Source organism: Monodelphis domestica, chromosome 6 (genome assembly GCF_027887165.1).
Source record: "Monodelphis domestica isolate mMonDom1 chromosome 6, mMonDom1.pri, whole genome shotgun sequence".
Taxonomy (NCBI): Eukaryota; Metazoa; Chordata; class Mammalia; order Didelphimorphia; family Didelphidae; genus Monodelphis; species Monodelphis domestica.
In genome coordinates, this window is record NC_077232.1 from 68,252,313 (window position 1) to 68,272,022 (window position 19,710).

Sequence of the window (19,710 nt, forward strand, 5' to 3'; positions counted from 1 at the left end):
TTACCCTCTAGTCCACATGGATTCTTCTTGTCTATAAGGAACATGAAAGATTTTATCAAATGTTTAAACCAGATGCAGCTTATTAAGTTTCACTAAAAAATGTTATTGCTGATTGGACCAGATTCTCATGTTGGTAGTTAAGCTTATTATGCCACAGTAATATCATCAGGCAAAATAAGAAAATATCTGTAAAGTCCTTTGCAAACCTTATAGCACGGCATACATGCTATTTAAGAGGCTTAGTGGTTAGAGTACTGGGTCTGAAAAACCCAAGTTCAAATCCAAGCCCTGGAACATTGGCTTTCATCTTAGAGTTGAGATTTCACTTTGTCATTTAAAAGAGTCAATTCAATTACATTTTGTAGCAATTGACAAAAATCTCTTTTCTCTCCCTCTCACTAAACCCCACTGGGGAGAAATAAAAGGAAAAATAAAAGCTTTGTAACAAATATGCATAGTCAAGAAAAATAAAATCTCCTATTGCTTGTGCCCAGTGTCTCAGTCTTGCATTCCCTTCCCTTTGTCAGTAGGTTTCACCTATTCTAGTCCAATTAATCGTCATTTGACCCTGACCACTGCTCCCCTTTTATATGTTGTCTTCTCCTCTGGAAGTGGAAGCTCCTTGAGGGAAGGAACTGTGTCTCTTGCTTTTATTTGTATCTCCATTGTTTAGATTAGGACTTGGCACCAAGTAAATATTTAATAAATGCTCTCATGAACTAATGCAGAATTAGGCAAACAGAGCCAAGAAAACAATACACACAATGATCGTGTAAATGGAAATAATCTAAATGGAAAGAGCCATCACCACAAAACAATGAAAATGAATGCTGAAAATTATAACAATGTCATAAAGAACAAGCATGGTCAATGAAGAGATGGGAGAAAATCTATTCCTTGTCTTCTTTGATGAGGTAGGAAATCCATGGATTGGGAGCATTCTGGAATAGCTTTTCATTCATTCATTCATTCATTCATTCATTCATTCATTCAAATCTTGCTTCCTTTACATTTAATTAGCTGTGATTCTTTGTGAGAATCAAGTGAGATTTCATATCTATTATAGTGGTAGTAGTAGTGGTAGTCTCTCGGTAACCGAGGATGACGATTGTCTTTGTGCGTTTTCATCTATCGATAGATGAGTATGCACAAAGACACTTGTACGTGAATGAGATTTAAGTGGAAAAGTCGATGCACAGAGACAGTCCCACTCTCTCGGCATTGGAAGCCTGGGTCCAGTGGCACGAAAAGACTTTACACCTGGAGACTTCCTGAGCTGCATTGGATGGCCTTGTTGTCCTTTGTGCTCCAACACGCCCTAAGCACTCCACAGTGCTTTGCTGCGTCGCCATCTCAGCCGTTGAACCTTCTTGTTGGTTTCTTCCATCTGTTCAGCCGAAGCAGTCTTCACATGCTGAATGAGCAAAGCCCTGGTTCACCAGGGGTCGACGACCCAATGGCTACCCTCACAAGGTTTAGCAGACCTGTCGAAGCCATTGCCTGGGGTGTGGCCGCTGCCTCATGCTAGCAGCTACTAGGAGCCACAAGTGAGGGCTGGGTGTCAGGTGAGGGTCAGAGGCTGGAGAGCTGCCCTAGGAGGGCACGACAAGCCCTCCATACCAGAGATACTACCCCTCCCTGAGCACTGAGATTTTATATATGTGCATGTGTATGTACACATGATTTTATATATATATATATATTTTATACACACAAATTTATACACAGGTATAGGAAATATACATACATGTATATATCTATATATGACACATAATGCACATATATGTTTGCTTACTTTAAAGAAATACAGAAATGTTAGCTGTTATTAGCCTGGAACTCCCTAACATTGTTGTATTAAGTTGTAGTTGAGTAAGAGATGTGTTGGTAGAGGGAGTTCCCACACTAATGTTTTCCCACCCTGATGCAATTGCAGACCCCACGTGTAATTTCCTTTAAATGAATGCAGTTCTTATTGCTGTTCTTATTATTTTAAAGCTACGGAAACGTAGGATCCCCTTTCCATTGCAGTGTGAGATCTGCCAAGCTGCATATCTGTAGGATAGTCAGAGCACTTCATAAGTTCTTTCCCTTTCACTCTTTATTTCCCTTCACGGTTCCTTATTACTCGTGCAAAACTTTTGCCATTGTCGCCCTTCCTCTTGCCAAGCAAGACATGTAGAGGCAGCTAGGCGGCATGGTGGATATAAGACTTTGAGACAGGAAGTCCTGAGTTTAGATCTTGATTCTGACACTCACTGTGTGAGTCTGAGCAAGTTCCTTCACCTTGTTATGCTTCAGTTTCCTTATCTGTAAAATGGGGATAATAAAAGCCTTTGCCTTACAGTTATGAGGATCAGTTGAGATAACATGTCGTCAAGTGCTCTACAAACATTAAGGTGTTAATATAAATGCTAGTTATTAATTATTATTTGAATTAAGCTTTTCCAAGAACTTTCTGACATTAGTTCCTAAATGTCTAAATGGAAGTTGGTGCACAACTTCTACAGTACCAATAAAGCATTAAATAGGGCAATGCTGGAGTGTTTGTCCCTGGCTCAGACATCTCACCCCTCTTGTTGCAGGTTCACAACTACCCAGAATGCAGCTCTTTCCCCTACAGCTGCCCACGGTCTGTCAGCCTCTTCTTTGCAGGAGAAGATGAGATTCGCCTGAGCAGGAATGTCACCCATGGGGGTTTGGGGTAATGAACTAATTTCATAACACCTTGTCCTACTGTCCGTGGAATATGGGGTCTTGGGCAGAAGTAACACCATGCATTCTTTTCTAAGAGAAAAGTACAATGAAAAGGAAACTTTTTGTATCTTCTTTTTAAATCCTCTGGCTCTGGGTGATCTCATATTTATCCCTCAGATCTTCAGGTTTTCTAGGGGGCGCAAGTAGGTGGACTATATAAATAATATGTGCACACAGTGCCCTATCACCAAAGTTTGTCTTTGCCTTCCACTTCCCTCTCACTTCTCTTCTCTCTCTTTCTCCCTTCCCTCTTTCTTTCTTGGTGTCTCAGGTTTCTCCTTAATTGGAGCAACTCATGTGCTAAACTTAACTGTTAAACACATTCATTCTGAGGTTTTAGACTTCATGTGTCATCCCACCCAGAGTGCCCTTTTAAAAGAACTTTAATTCATCCAAAGGAATGAATTATAAATGGTGGAATTTGGTAGTGTGGTTGACCAAAAGGGGTGATAAAAAGAATTTATTTATGTTTATTTAGATTACATAATAATATTTAATAAAGAATAATAAATATTTGTATGATAATATATAATATTTTACAGTTTTCAAAGTATATTCCTCATAATAATAGTATTATAAGTATTATTACTCCTACTTTAGCAAGGCATAAATGGAGACTTGGAGAGAGAAAATGATTTACTCATAATCTCATAGCTAGTTGACTAAACTCACACCCAGGTCTCTTGTCTCTAAACCCAGCAGTCTTTCCCCTTTTATGATTTATTATAGTTGGGGAGTCGAGGAACCTTTCCCCATATCCCTCCAATTCCTATGAGCATGTCTTCGATCTCTTATTTAGTGTCTTTGTGCCTGATCTTTTAGTCAGCAGATTCAGGTTCAAGTCTTGACTCTGAGGACTGTTTGATCTTGGGGAAACTTTACCCTTCTGACTCTTAATATCCTCATCTCCTCATCTGTAAAATGGAGCTATGCACTTTTTGCAGCCATTAAATGAGATCTGAATTTTATACTTCAGGGCTTTAAGAAAAGACTATAAACTAGAATATACTATGCAAATATTATTTACCTCGAGTACTTTTGTAATAAGGGCTAAGAACCATACCTACAGTTACTGTTGTAATGCTTTAGTTTGTAAATTATAGTTTACCAAAAAGTCTTTATAAGCTACAAAGTATTATATACATTATTATAATAGTTAATTGTATATGGTTTCTATTGAAAAGACTTTGTGAATAGTGAGTTGTATAAAGATCAAATTAATATTCAATAACTATTGTATTTTAAAAGTTTTGTTAATAATATCTAAAGTAAAAGAACAACTTAAATCCAGCCTGGTGGAGAGAGAAGAGAGTGATAGGGAGGAGCTACAGAAAACTTATACAAACGTGACCATGCAGTGTGGTGAAGAGAGGAGAGGAATTCTGGGAAATACTGAAGGATTTCTGGGGCATGAAATCCAAAGGTTCAAAATTCTAATTAATACAGTTGTCATAATCATTCTAATTGAGGTATGTTTCATGGGCTTGTAGCTGGTGTTGGGTCAGATGGAATGCTTTTTAATAAACAATGCTTCTCAGGGCATCTCAGTGAGTAGGAGGTTTGGGAGCTCTGAGTGCTCTGTGTTGCTTCCCCACTCTGCCATGACAGGGTCCAGCTGCCTCACATTACAGGGAACCTGCGACTCCAGCAGATGGCTGGCTATATCATTGTGCGGCACCAGTCTGCTTTTACACTGGCTTGGGATGGTGAGTCAGCTGTCTACATCAAGATGAGTCCCGAATACCTAGGCAAGACTCATGGATTGTGTGGGAACAACAATGCTGACCCCCAGGATGACCTGAAGACCAGTTTTGGTGAGTCTCTTTGGACAGTAGTCTCAGACCTTCTATTTCCTTCCCTTTCCCAACTGGAACATCAAGCGGGAGATCCAGGATTGGAGAGATCAAGTGGTGGGGTTGTGTGAAAGTTAATCTTTTCATTAATTGAGTCAGCACTGTGTATATATTGTGTACCCAGCCCTGTGCAGATGTTGTAAAGGACTATAGACCTGGGTACTATGCTGGATGGCTTCAGAGATCAGATATTTTGTATGAATATAATTGTTTGCATGTTCTTTTCTTCATTTGAACAGTTCATTCTGATTTTAGCATTAGGGCCTTCTTTGGCCTTCTTTGTGCATTTTCAGTGGTTAGGACAGTGCCTGGCACATGATAGATACTTTATAAGTGCTTATTGATTTTTATGATGTTCTAGAGTGGTCTAGAACAGCTAGTATGAGCTGACTGTGAAGTTTTCAATGTGAGCATTTTCACCTTGAAAATCAACAAATGCTACAAATCAGGGCTTGATTTATTGTTTTGCTGATTGTCTATACTTAAGAAAAGGACTAAGAAAATGTTAATAATGCAGGTTAAATTTAAAAGTATGTTGTGTGTTTTTTGAAGAGCTGGTTGTTAAATATTTACCACACCCCTTATGATGAAATTGATAATTTTACCATAGTAATAGTAATGGAGAACCTGAGACTTCTAGACTAGAAAGAACCTCAGAGGTTCCCTAGTCCAATTATTACCTGAAATTCTTTCTGCTTCTGTGGCTTCTTATGGTTTTGGGGTAGAGAAGCCCTTCCCAGAACCTTTCAAAACACTCTACTGGGGTGACGGCTTATGTGTATTTGATTTTATATTAGTGCTGTATAATTAGAAAAATTGGTCTCCATCTCCCAGAATTCTTTTCTTGTCCCATGAATCCTTTCCCCTTCCTTTACGTTTGTGATTGTTACATTTATATGTAAGTTTTGGTGACTCCTCCTTCTTGCTGTTCTTTCTCCATGTGCAAGGCTGGATGAGCTCTCCCTGTTTCCCCAGCTTTGAGTTTCCTTTTGCTTCAAGTAAAATGTTAATAAATCTTATTAAATATAATACTTGAAGTATTGGACATTAATTTTTAAAATCCACAGTGCCTTTATTCCTTATCTTATAGTTAGGTACTTTAGGTTCAAGTCCTGATGCCTAATGACCATGTGACCTTGGGCAAGTCTCTTTCCTTCTTTGACCATCAATTTCTTCATTTGCAAAATGAGGCTAGTAACACTTGGACAATGTACTTCCAGTTGTGACAAGGTGGCCATCCAGAGAGTGCTGCGATCATGATAATGGATCACAGAGAAGGCACTAGTAATTGAGGAGTCTGGGAAAGACCTCCTAGAAGGTGGAATTTGAACTTAGTCCTGAAGAAATCCAAGGAATCTAGGAGGTGGAAGCGAGGAAGGAGAGCACCCCAGACATGGAAGAGAGCCAGTAAAAAGACATGCACTTGGCAGATGGCATATTTGTGTGAGGAACAACAAAGAGGCCAGTGTAGTGAGATCAAAAAACACTTGGAGGGTAGTCAAGTGTAAGAAGAATGGCAAGATAGAGGAGCCAGGTTGTTAAAGGCTTTAAATGCCAGCAGAGGATTTTATATTGCTCCTGGAAATAACAGCGAGCCACTGGAGCTTATTGGGGGGTGGAGTGTTGCTTTAGGAAAGCCATAACAATGATAATAAATACCAAATGATATAGTACAGAATTCATACCTGACAGGGGAGGAGAGCATCTAGAGGATAGTGAGGGAACTGGCTCAGATGGTACCAGATGAGGGTTCATTTTTAAAAATGAATTTCTATTCATGTCTTTATATTACCTACATTTCCCTCTGATCTCAGGTAGCAAAACAAATTAAAAAAGAGACAAGAGAAAACATAATCCCCAAAACTAATTAGTATAGTAAAAAAAAACCCTGAAAATAAATATACTGTTCCCTACCCAAAGATTTTGTGCCTCCTCAAAGGAGAAGGGGAAAATGTTTTCTCCCACCTCTTCATGGGTCATGCTTGTTCTTTGCAACATTGTTAGAATTTTTCAGCATTTATTTTTTTGTTGTTTTGTGTGGTGGCAGCTCTTTCCATTTACATTGTTTCTATTTACATAATCATTGTGTATATTGTGTTCTTGTCTCTGCTTGCCTCATTCTGCATCAAATGGGAGCCTTTCCATGATTCTCTATATTCATTATACTCATTGATGTGGGCTTATCAGGGAGGATTTTTGGGAAAGATGTAGGACTTGAGCTGGCCCTTGAATTGGACTCTGACCTGGGCCTAATGAAAAGGATAGAAGATATTTCTGTTGGAAGAAGCAATGTCAATGAAAATACAAATGTTAAATGATTGTGAGGTATCTATTATAGGAAAAGAAATGATTGTCTTCAATGGAAAAAGAGTGAGGAATACTGGAGAGGAGCAGATTATGGAGGGCCTAGAATGCCAAGCAGGAACATTTGGACTTGATATTTGTAGGAAACTGTTACGGATTCTTAAGTAGGAGAATGAAATGGTGGAAGCTGTGGCTTAAAAATGAAATATTTGCACATTTTGTTTTTCGTTCCAATGCCTGGCACATAGTAAATGCTTAATAAATGTTTGTTGAATTGTATTTTTTAATTTTTAGGTTTTTTCTTTATTTTATTTTAGTAATAAGTTTTCCAAGGTTACATGATTCGTGTTGTCTCCCTCCCCTCTTCCCTCCTCCCTTGTGGAGTTGACAAGCAATTCCACTGGGCTATACATATAATATCATTCAAAACCTATTTCCATACTGCTCATTTTTATAATAGAGTAATCTTTTAAAACCCAAACCCCAAATCATATACCCAATTAAACAAGTGATAAATCATATATTTTCTTCTGCATTTTTACTCCCACAATTCTTTCTCTGGATGTGGATAGTGTTCTTTCTCTTAAGTCCCTCAGGATTGTCCTGGATCATTGCATTGCTGCTAGTAGCAGTCTATTACATAAAATTACGTTTCTAAAAAATCCCTTCCCTCCTCCATTATATAGTTATCTGTCTTTTATAACAACAACAATAAAATATTTTTTTAAGAGCGGGAAAAAAGTCACTCAACAAAATTAATCAATATGCCAATAGTCTGACAACATTCAGTATTCTACATCCTTAGACTCCTATTTCTTCAAAGGAGGGAAAATGGTACATTTTTTTATCCCTTCTTTAGTTATGCACTTGGAAATAATAATTGCCCAGGATTCACTTTTGTTTCCTTGGTTTCAGTTTACATTATTGTAGTCCTTGTGTATGCTGTTTTCCTATTTCTGCTTACCTTACTCGGTATCAGTTTATGTAAATCTTCTCATGATTCTTTGATTTTCCATATTCATAATTTCTTTCACTACTGCAATAGCTGATTATAGTCAAGAATTATAAGTTTTTTTTTTACCATTTTCCAACTGATGGATATCTATTTTGTAGGTTTTTTCCACCTCAAAAATGTTGCTAGAAATATTTTTGTTATAAATGGGAATTTGCCTTTTTCTTTGATATTGGAATTTAGGCTTAGCAGGTAGTTCTCTGAGTCAAAGGGTATGAATATATTAGGTGACTTATTAGCATAATTCCTAATTGGGGAGCTGCATTTTAAGATTAATTTCTCATTCCATGAAGGAAGGATTCAGGGAGGAGTGGAAAAAATGCTTAATCACTAGTATTTACAAAGTACTTCAGAGTTTGCAAAACACTTTACTTGTTATCTTATTTAATTCCTACACAGCTCTGAGAGCTAACTACCATTATTATCTGAATTTTACAAGTAAGGAAGTCAAGGTGGAGGTAGGTTAAGTGACTTGTGCAAGGACAAACAGCTCTTTGGGTATATCTATGGTAGGATTTGAATTCATGTTTTCCTGGCTCCAAGTCCAGCTCTCTAGCCCTTGTATCATTCAGGGAAGACTTGGTAGAAGAGACTATCCAACTAAAAGACCATTGCAAGAATCCACTTGTTCCAAAACTCCTACCTGCTCACTTTCTTTTAAGAGTAAAAAAAAAAAAGTATTATTTGACTTCTCTGCTCTCTTGCTATCTTTTGTTCTTATTACTTCATTTTCCTTTGGTGGCCATCCCTGGGATGATCTTTTCCCCAACAGGAAAACTGACAGAGGATGTGGCCGAATTTGTGAATAGCTGGCAGGAAGATCCCCCGGATGAAACTCCTGGACCAAATGTCTCATTCCCATCCCGTCCTCCATGCTTTCATCAGAGCCCAGCTGCCATGCAGGTCGGAGTCTCCCAAAAGTCCATACTTATTAATTTCTCTCTCAATGTCTAGCTTTGGTTTCCCTTCGTATAGAGAAAAAATAAAAATTTCTTAGCTAAGCCATGGACCCCATTCATGAGATCCCACTTTGGGATGAGGGAGGAGATACTTGTGGTGGTTGTGCACTTTGTGTAGAAGAAAACCATTCTCCAGTTGTTAGAAATTTCATGATGCTAAAGGGGAAGGGTGAAGGAGAAATATGTCTTCTTTCATTCTTTCTCCCTATTCCTTTTCCTCTCCTTTTCTAGCCTTCTTCTTTTTCCTACTTCTCTCTTTTTATCTCTTTCTCTTTCCTATTATTCCTCCTTTCTTTAGTCTCCAGACTATTCTCTCTGTCTCCCTCCCTCTTATTTTCTTCTTTCTATCCATCTTGAATGAACATATTCCACTGTGGTCTTGTTAAGGAATAGACCTGCACACAGACATGTGGTGGGATAACGTGGTCCCTCCAAGGCTTCTGTGTTCTCCCTTACCTCACTTGTCCATGTTTGTGCCGCTTTGTTTCGTAGGGAGTGTATGAGATGTGTGAGGCATTGACGAAGCACCCATTTGACTCCTGCCATGACTATGTCAGCCCTTTGCCCTTCATGGCCAGCTGCACTAGTGACCTTTGCCTGTGAGTGAATGGTGGTGCATCTTGCTGGATGGGAATAGAAAGGGGAGCTCCTCCTTTGGGTTTAAGGCAGAGCTATCCTCCCCCACAGGATTTGGTCTAAGTCCTATGGCAGCTTAAACCTGATTAATCCCAAGCATTTGAATTTATGTCCTTCTTATTTTGAAAATGTTCTCTTGTATTTTATCTTAGTCATCATCTTGTGGGGTTGGAATTGTGCTAGAAGGGAAACAGGGCTTAATTGCCCCATTTTTTAGATGGGGAAACAAACCTACAGAGGAAAAGTAACTTGACCAAAGTCTCACAGAGTCAGTGGTAGAGGCAGGACTAGAACCTGTGTCCTGATTTTCAGTTCAGAGCTCTTTATACTAAGCTTGACTTTGCCCCCAATTTGTTTTTACCCTTGGATATAAATAAATAAGTTAGAAGGTTAGCCAGGTAATGACTTTCATGGTTCTATATTGGTGAGGGTCTCAGGTATAGAGCTTATGGTGGAGAGATGAGCCCTGTTGATCCTGACCTTGACCCTTGATCTTTCTGATGCAGGTCAACATCTGAGGATGCCACATGGTGTCGGGCATTGACAGAATATGCCCGGGCATGTGCCCATGCTGGGCGCCCCTTGCAGGACTGGAGAGTCAAGTTTCCACTGTGTGGTATGCTGGATGAGCTAGCAAAACTCTATTGGGGTAAATTAGCATGGGGCAAAGTTATCTGTATGGTACAAACCCCCAAAGCCTAAGGACACATCCTTGCTATATGCTCTGAAGAAAGAGCCTAACATTGGGAGCCTCAAGTCAGAGAAACCTGACTTTATCAATAGCTCTTTTACCCAGGCCAACATAGTTGGTTTCATCATGACACAATGGATAGTATACCACCTTTGGAACTAAAGGTTCTGGTTTCACATTCTATTTCTAATAATACCTGTATGACCTCAAACCCTCCGTGGACTTCAGTTTCCTCAACTCTAAAATGAGGGTGCTTGTTGGGATAGCCTCTGACATTCCTTCCAGTTCTAGACCTATAACAGTAACAAGCTAATATTTGTATAGAACTTTATATATAGAAATGGTAGGTAGATACTACTATTATCCCTATTTTACCAATGAGGAAACCGAGGCAGGCAGAAGTTAAGTGACTTGCCCAGGATCACATAGCTAGAAAGTGTTTGAGATCAGATTTGGACTCTAATCCTGAGGAAAGGAGCTGGGGATGGGTGGGACTTGGGACTTTAGGATGAGGAGCTCAAGAGTTAGTATGGGCACACGTCAGATGGGTGGGGAAGAGTTGACACTGCTTCATGGCTTGTTTTCCTGTACCCCCCGCTTCCAGCTGTGACCTGCAAGGAGGAGGCCTTCACTTACAATGAATGTATTAACTGCTGTCCTGTATCTTGCCAGCCCAGAACCCCTTGCATTGACAGTGAGATTGCCTGTGTGGATGGCTGCTACTGCCCGGAGGGTAATGTGGGGGTGGCGGGAGGAAGAAGTTACCCTGGGAAAGCTAATCCCAGTGCTGCTGAGCTGAGAGGTGTCCCTAAGACCATGTTGGGAGATTCACTAAGATTTATACTTTGACTAAGATTGGAATTCTGATGGGGGAAAGAAGCCAGAAACTGAACATTTCCTCACTTAATCACAATCTTACTCATTCAGGTTTTTCACTTATTTATTCACTCACTTGCTAATTCATAAATTCACTTACTTATTCATAATACATGAATTCATTTACTAAATAATTCATTCACTTACTCATTAATTTGTTTATTCACTCACGAATCCACTTCTTTTATGCCTTACACTGAGTGTGTATGCGTGTGCGCACACACATGCACAGTTTAATAAGACAAGGTCTTTGCTTTCATGGAACCGATGTTTGGTTAGGGAACTAAGATGTAGCCACCTGAAAAGATAATTGGCAGCACAAGGCACAGCATATGCTAAATGCCTAATGAGAGGTATAGACTGCTGCACACCTTTTGATTTCAAGAGAAGAAGAGATCAAGAGAAGAAGAGTTTTGGGAAAGGTCAGGCTTCCTAGAGGGATCAATTAAGGCTGTGGAAGGGTGGGAGGGCAGTCACATTGTGGAGGAATTAAAGTGCCATTTCTGAAGAGTTTGATTCCTCATGTAGACAGTGGGGAACCATTAAACATTTTTGAACAAAGCAATGTGATCAGAACTGGATTGTTCTTGCATTCTCAGGTCTAATCTTTGAAGATGGAGGTTGCATGGAACCTGCAGAGTGTCCCTGTGAATTCCATGGGAATCTGTACCCAACAGGCTCTGTGGTGAATGATGATTGCAACACATGGTTGGTACCCATTTGTGGGAAAGGGTTAAGAGGAGCTGGGCTTCCCCCACACCCAGGTCCTTCGGAGGCAACTCAAGATAGTTCTCCAGACATGGGTGGTCGGGGGTGGTGGCTTATTTCTAATTAGATATGATTAGATAGATTATAGAAAAGATAGAATATAGTCCATGGAGGGATTTCTTATTTCCTGGTAGGTAGGCTTATGGGAGATGAACAAAACCCTTCATCCTAATATATAGAAAGTCAGAACTTCAAGGGACCCTAGAGGACATCTAGTCCAACCCTCTTGTTTTGCAGATAGGTGAACTGAGGACCAGAGAAAGAAAATACTTGCTCAAAGTCACACACTGAATTAGTTCCTGTCCTGAAGTTAGAACCCAGGTCTCCTGATTCACTTTCTACTGTATCTTCCTAGGAAAGCCTTCTTTCTTTTCCTCGTAATCATCAGCTCTCCTCTGAACCTCTTCTTCCTTTCTGGCCCTAGGGCTCTTCCCAAGGTTTCTTCCAGCCTCATTTCTGAAGCATGTGGGCCCTATGCAGACTTGGACCAAGCATCTTTTATTCTCTTCCTGGGTTGGGTTCTGAGCTGCTTGGGATCAGCTCTGCCCTTAGGCCCTCCTCTTCTCCCCAAGCCTTGGAAATGCTTTGGTTAGGGGCACTGGGCAAATAAGTGCTTAGCAAAACCAGAAAGGGTGCCAAAGAGGAAAATATACACAAAAAAGTAAACCATAAAAAGATACTAAGAGAAAAGGATTAAATGGAATGGAAGGTGTTTTGACCTCCCCCCAACTCCAGGCCTCCATTAGTTGGAAGAAGAGGACATGAATGAGAAGAGAGAGGCGGCTATGGGGGAGTTCTGGGTCTGGAAGAAGAGCATTGTGTTCTTAGGGTCATTCCTAGTCTCCTTCCCTCATATGAGATATTCTTTACTGGTGTGGTAGGGGGTTGGGAGGATGAGGGATTGGGGAGTAATGTCTCTGTCCTAGTTACACTGAAAAGATCACTGGCTATGGAGTCAGAGGATCTAGATTCAAATCCTACCTCTGACACTCACTATTGGAAGGACCTTGGGTATATATAACCTTTATGACTCTCCCTTTCATCATTTTGAAAGGACAAGGATTAGATTAACTGACCCCCAGAATCTGTAAGGTTGTGATACCACAAAGGCAAAGGCAGAGGTAGATCTAGTCTGGGGACATTAGCTAAGTTTGGGAATAGAATATAGAGTACCAATTCCTTCTTTGGTCATTGGAAGCTTGATCTGGGGGTGGGATTGTATCTGGACCTGGTATAACATGTCCTCTGAAATGTCATCTTTCTCTTTTAGCACATGCAGAGGGGGCAAATGGATGTGCAATGCTTCAGCCTGCCCAGGTATCTTGTGGCCTGGGGGACCTTGGCTTTATGATCCCAGACTAGGGGGAGGTTGAGCTCATAGGGAGAGTTTTCTAGGGTCCTTGTAGAAGAAGGGAAATCAGTAATCCAAATATTTCAGATAACGAGCTCTTCTCTCTGAATTCAGTGTTCTTACTTGAATGATACTGAGAAAAACTTCTACCCTGGAGGAGAGAGCCTCAGTCTGAATTATTTTTAAGGTGGGGGTTTCCCAAGCTTTAAGCAATATGGGGAGCCCTCCATCAGAGCAAGTCTGGATGATGTGTCCCCTCCCTTAGATGGAGGACTTGTTGAGGATAGACCTATGTCTTGCATCAATTTAAGAATTCCCCAGGATGGGCTCCCATCAGCCTCATCCTGCAAAGCTAGAGCTGCATCTCCTTTCTCACATCTTGGCTCCCAGCATGCCAGGAGCCCTAGCCTGGGGAGTATTCCCTACCTCCAGTGTAACAGGCTCCTTGCTTTTTCAGCGGAATGCTCTGTGACCGGAGACATCCATTTCACAACTTTTGATGGCCGCCGATACACGTTTCCTGCCACATGCCAGTACATCTTAGCCAAGAGCCGCTCTTCAGGCACCTTTACAGTGACAATACAGAATGCCCCATGTGGCCTGGTAAGATTTCTGCTACCATCAGCAGTACTAGTCAATGGAGGTGGCAGTTGGGAAGAGAAGATTGCATGCAAGCGAGCCACAGGTCGATCAATAGAAAGAATCCCTAGGGGAGTGATGGCACACCTGTTAGAGATGGATTGCTTGGCTGTTTTACCCCCAGGCCATGTGTTGTGCCCCTCCCCTCCCAGTGCTGGGTGTACCCTGCTCCCCCACACCCCACATAGGGGAGGGAGGGAGGGCTCCCCATCAGGTTGCTGGTTGGAGGGGTGGGTGAAGTGAGGAGTGTCCTCAGCCAGTATAGAGAGGGGGAGGGGAGTGGCCAGAGCACTTTGCTCTCCTCCAGCTCTGCTGCCTGTGAGCTGCCCACCTTGTCCCCTGTCTTTTTCCATTGGGCTGTTAGGCAGAGGGACAGGAGATGAGAAAAAATGTTGTCAGGCAAGGTGGAGATGGGGAGGGGAGCAACTCCATCAGAGTCCTTCTGCCTTTCAAGTAACGAACTCTGGAGGGGGGAAGGGCAGTCGAGTGCCTACAGAAAGCCCTCTTCATGCCATCTTTGGCACCCCTGCCATAGGTTCACCATCACTGTCTTAGGGCAAAAGATACACCCTTCCCCCACAAAAGGCTCTTCTCACAGTCTTGGAGTAGGGGAAGAAAACATTCACAAACTTGAAACAATTAGAGAATAATTCAGTGTAAGATAATATGCCTTTAATTACAGGTACTCAGTGAAGGTTGAAGTAGGAAGTGCAGTCAGGTAATCAGGGTAGGCTTAATGGAAGAGGTGAGACTTAAGCTGTGCCTTACAGAATATGTACATAAGATTTATATGTATGTACAAGAGGATTGCCAGGCATGGTAACCAGAAATAACTAAAGGAATAGAAATAGGAATCAACAAGATGTGTTCAGGGAACACTGATACAGGGAAGACCCTATTGGCTAGAGTGGAGGGTGGCAATGGGAGCTGTATCTGTTTAGGAACCCCTCTACCACATCCTTAACAAATAATCACTGAGTCTCCATTGGAAGACCTTTCTTTACTGATGAGGACCTCACGTCCTTCTGAGGCAGCTCATTTTATTTTTGGCAGTTGGCAAGATAAAGTATGGGACCTGATTGGAGTTAGGAAGATCCAAGCATGATTTCAAAGTGATGATTACTAGGTGTGTGACCCACGGAAAGTTATATAATCTCTATTTCCCTTAGTTTCCTCATCTGTAAAAAAAATGGGATAATAAGAGGACCTACCTCTCAGCATTGTTATGAGGATAAAATGATCATTGTTAAGTGCTTTACAAACTTTCATTAAAGCATCATATAAATGCTAGCTATTAAATATATATATATATATATATATATATATATATATTTACATCAAACTGAAATCTTCCCCTTTCCAGCTTTTCACTAGTGCTCTTAGTTCTTCCTTTTGGGGCTAAGAAGAACATGTTTAATCCCTCTTCCTTCCCTTATTCAAAGACATGAATCAGTGTCCCCTTCCTAAATTTTCTCTTCTTTAGGCTAAGCATTCCCTTCAATTAATGCAGCTATGGAATAACTTCAAGTCCCCTACTTATCTTGGTTCCCCTCTTCTGGATTTTTTCCTTTTATTTTTAAAATTAAAAATTAAAAAAATTTTAATTTTAAAAAATTAAAAAATTATTTCAATAGCAAATTTCCACGTTTCCCAAAATTATCTGATTCATGTTGTTTCCCTCGCCTCTTTCCTCCTTGCTTCTGGAGTTAACAAACAATTCAATCTGGGTTATTCATGTATTATCACATGAAACTTATTTCCATATCATAGTGGTACCTCTACACATGAGTTTAATTTGTTCCATGGCCATGCTTGTAATTCATTTTGCTCGTGTCCTAAATCAAATTTCCCCATTTAAATTAATGGAAATGCAATTAATCCATTCTGACCCCCCAAAATCACATGGCATTTTTGTTTTATATGCTTTTAAATATGAAAATGTCCTTTATAAATAATAAATAAATATATTTATAGATAATTCAAAAAAATGTAAAGAAATAAATGCTCATGAAATGTTATTTACCTCCAAGGTCAGGTGAAGATGCTGGCAGAGAAGGTTTTCATTTTGTGCACTATTGCTTAACATAACTTACTCTCTATACATGTAATGCTACATTTAAATGCAAAATTGACCTTATGCATTACTTATGATATGTAACTTTATTGCTAAATTTAATTGCTATTTTTTTTACTTTACTTAATTATCATCATTTTCTTCATGGTATTTTGACTGTTTTGCCAAACTTTCCTCGATTTCATTTAGAGGCCATTTCAACAAAAACCTTTCCAAGGAAATTTATTTTTTCCTCCCTTTCAGAACATTTCAATAATATGTGAAACAAGTGTCATTACACAGCTCCAACACACAACCTGTTGCAACTTTTTCTGAGTGTGTTTTTTTTTAATCACCAAACTTTATTTGGGTTGTAACTGTGCACAAGCCCACAACCTAAACCACTGTGTGACAACTCTCCATCCCCCACTTTCTTTTCAGCCCCCTGAGAGGAGACAGCACTCTCTCCCTTCTGGCCTCACTTCTTGTCTTCCTCTTTCTTCTCCTTTTTGCCATCCTTAGCAGCCTGTGATGGCCTCATTTTGGGGGTCCACACCTGGAAGATATAACCTTTAACGACTCCTTATGCTTAAAAATCATCCATATTGTTGATGTACTACAACCATATTCCTTCGCCAAGTCAGAAACGCGCATACCTCACTCATGTTTTTCAGTTATTTCTTGCTTTAATTCCATGGACATCATTCTTCTCTTCTTCTCAGCCCGGCCCTTGGCACTCATGGTTAAAAGTTAAGAAATTTGCCCAAAATACTGATAATAAAGACAAAAATAAAGAAGAAAGCAAAAGCAATTCAATACAGCCATATAAACACTGAACTAAATGAGACAGTCTTGTGTAACTTGTGAAACCTAATGTTTGGCAGGCTATCTAGTGGAGGGTGGTAGAAGCTTGTGATTCAAATATCTGCTTGTGACTTAAAGCAAAAAGTCTCGATTGTGACTGCTTGTATCTCAAACTGCTCATGACTTTAGGTGCTTGTGTATCAAGTGTAAGTGAATTATCTAATAAAACAAAAACCTCAAATCATATACCCAAATAAACAAGTGATAAATCATATGTTTTCTTCTGCATTTCTACTCCCAAATTCTTTCTCTAGATGTGGAGAGCATTCTTTCTCATAAGCCCACAGAATTGTCCTGGATTCTTGTATTGCTCTTAGTAGCAAAGTCATTTGATCATTCCACAATATTGCAGCTACTGTGTACTGTGTTCTCCTTCCTGGTTCTGCTTGTTTCACTCTGCATCAGTTCTTGTAGGTCTTTCCACTCTTTCTGAAATCATCCTGCTCATCATTCCTTATAGCACAATAGTATTCCATCACCAACATATACTACAATTTGTTCAGCCATTCACCAACTGAAGGACATCCCTTTAGTTTCTAGTTCTTTGCCACCACAGAAAACTCCATGCTACAGATTATAAATGCCTTTCCCCAAATGTGGTACCCAGGAGTGAGTTTGACATATGTGCTGACCAGGGCAGAAGAGAGTAGCGCTATTACCTCCCTCCTTCAGGATGCCAGGTCTTAGTTAATGAAGCTTAAGATGGAGAGTCATTCCATCATGTATTCCTTAGCAGCACACAGGTCCCTGGGCAGTTATTGGGCATGGAAATGATAGAGTAGATGCTGTCAGCTCGTCACTAGAAAAGAGACCTGCCTACACGCTCAGGTTACTAGGCAGGCTAAGATTAATTGGAATGTCAGCATTCTGGTCCAGAGCTGTCAGAATGAGTGGAGAACAATGGGGTTCTGAGGCTTTTTAATTGAGTATCTAAGGGAGCTGGGTGCTTGAGTCCTGTCAGAAGGGGCAGACCAGTTACAATGAGCTTGGGGCAGTACTTTAAGAGCTCCCATACAGGGAGCTTTTCATTGTTGTTGTTATTATTGATGTTTGATGATGCCTATTTGTTGCAAGGATTTTTCTTTTGGTGGGATAAGTGAGGAGAGTAAATGAATTTTTATTCATTGAAAAAATTGAATTTAAAATTAAAGTATGGGGTTGATGGTGACAGTGTATGATTGGCAGGGATGGGGAGGAGGATTCCCAAGGAGGGAGCTCAGCAGGGTAGAGGGGAATTGATGGCTTTTCCAAGATTCAGGGATTCAGATTTTGTCTGGAGGATTGAACTGTGTATACTGTGAGTACTATTTAAGTTAATGGTTCTGGGAATTCCCATGGTTGTGCTTTTCTGCCTATCCTAAGTGTCTGGTTAGAAAGTAGCCCCTTAGATGTTACTATGGGTCACTTTCCCAAACATTTCAGCAGAAACAGAGACTTCTCTCTTGAAGATACATTTGAGCCTACCTTCCAATTGGGGAATAATATGTGTATACATGCAAGTAATATAGGGCTCTACTATACCCCGTACAGGCCAATGCCCTGAGGGATGTTGGTGGATTTTAGATGTGCAGACCAAAGCAGACCAATATTCTGGGATTGATAATCACTCCTTTGGGGTGTATAAGTAGTAATATCCATTGAATGAGGTCTGGAGCCAATCACAATATGGTATAGTGCAGAGAGTACTAATTCTGTACCCAGAAGACTTAGGTTCAAGTCTCCCCTTTGATACTCAGTACCCAAGTACCTGGGTAAGTCACAAGGTTTCTCTGAGCCTTGCTTTTTTTTTTCATCCGCAAAATGAGGGGGATAGATTAGTTGGCTTCCAAGCTCCCTAATATCTAAAAAAACAATGATCCTATGATTTTGATATTGGGTATCCATCTAATGGATATTTGATCTCATTATTTTCAGAGTCCCAAAAAATCACTGGGGCCCTGAGCAAAGATCCTCTTCCTTCTTTTGAAGAGCCCCTTCTTCTACTTGCATATTTTATTCTTTTATCCTTGGGGAGATGAGACGAGGGATGGATGCCCACTAGATGTGAGAACACGGGATGATCCTGCCACTGACTTTCCCAATGGGGAGGATCCTGGAAGGGTCAGCAGTGCAAGGGAATCATTTCAGGGGCCATTTTCTCAATGTTCCAAAGAAGCCAAGAGATGTCTCTTCTGGAGATTTAGCTTCATCCCCATTGTCCAATGGGAAAATCCTCTTTCCTTGGAGGAGGTGGGAGCAGATCAGAGCCAACCATGGTGGAAAGATCTCTGGACTTGAAGTCAGGAAGATCTGGGTTCTGACAGATACTAGCTGTATGACTGGGCAAGTCTCCTAACCTCTCTGGACCTTAGTTTCCTCATCTTTAAAAGAGAAAGTTGTAGTCAATGACTCCTAATATCTCTTTTGTCTTTTAAGTTATGATCCTGATTTCCATAGGAAATATTCCTATGATTTCCCCTTAACTATTTCCCCTTCCCTACTGTAGCTGAGCAAGGAAGAAGGATCAGAAAGGCTGCTGGCCTAAGTGTGAATAGATGAAAAAATGTGGCTTCCATTGCTGTTTAGTGTTGGCCAATAGGTACTCATTAAGTGCCTACTGTGTACCAGGCACTGTGTTAAGTGCTGGGGATACAAATAAAGACAAAGACAGTCCCTGCCCTCAAAGAATTCCTAGGCTAATGGATCTTGAAAAGCATAAAGTACTTTCACTTGTGAATATGCTACTTTTCACTGCATCTTAGTTGAATGGAAAAGAGGAGAGAAATGTCTGCTTATTCTACCCATTTTATAAATGGCAATGCCGAATTCATGAGTGTACTTTGTTCGTGTTCCCACAGGAAATAGCCAACCAAAGTGGAATGGGAACCCAGGCATTCTGTCTCTTGGTCTTGTGTTCTGTTTATTGGGTTATTTTACATCTCTGCAGGCTTTTTTATTCCATATCATTTCA

General features: G+C 40.4%; 1 protein-coding gene across 1 annotated transcript in view; it reads left to right on the forward strand.

Moving 5' to 3' along the window:
* OTOG (otogelin) overlaps positions 1–19,710 on the forward strand; it is a 122,866-nt gene that overhangs the window by 21,549 nt on the left and 81,607 nt on the right. Inside the window, exons 5-13 of the mRNA XM_056803791.1 lie at positions 2,583–2,701; positions 4,363–4,568; positions 8,696–8,826; positions 9,375–9,481; positions 10,025–10,134; positions 10,814–10,942; positions 11,685–11,793; positions 13,124–13,170; positions 13,662–13,807. Of these exons, the coding sequence (XP_056659769.1) occupies positions 2,583–2,701; positions 4,363–4,568; positions 8,696–8,826; positions 9,375–9,481; positions 10,025–10,134; positions 10,814–10,942; positions 11,685–11,793; positions 13,124–13,170; positions 13,662–13,807 (1,104 nt within the window). The remainder of the gene's footprint in view (positions 1–2,582; positions 2,702–4,362; positions 4,569–8,695; positions 8,827–9,374; positions 9,482–10,024; positions 10,135–10,813; positions 10,943–11,684; positions 11,794–13,123; positions 13,171–13,661; positions 13,808–19,710) is intronic.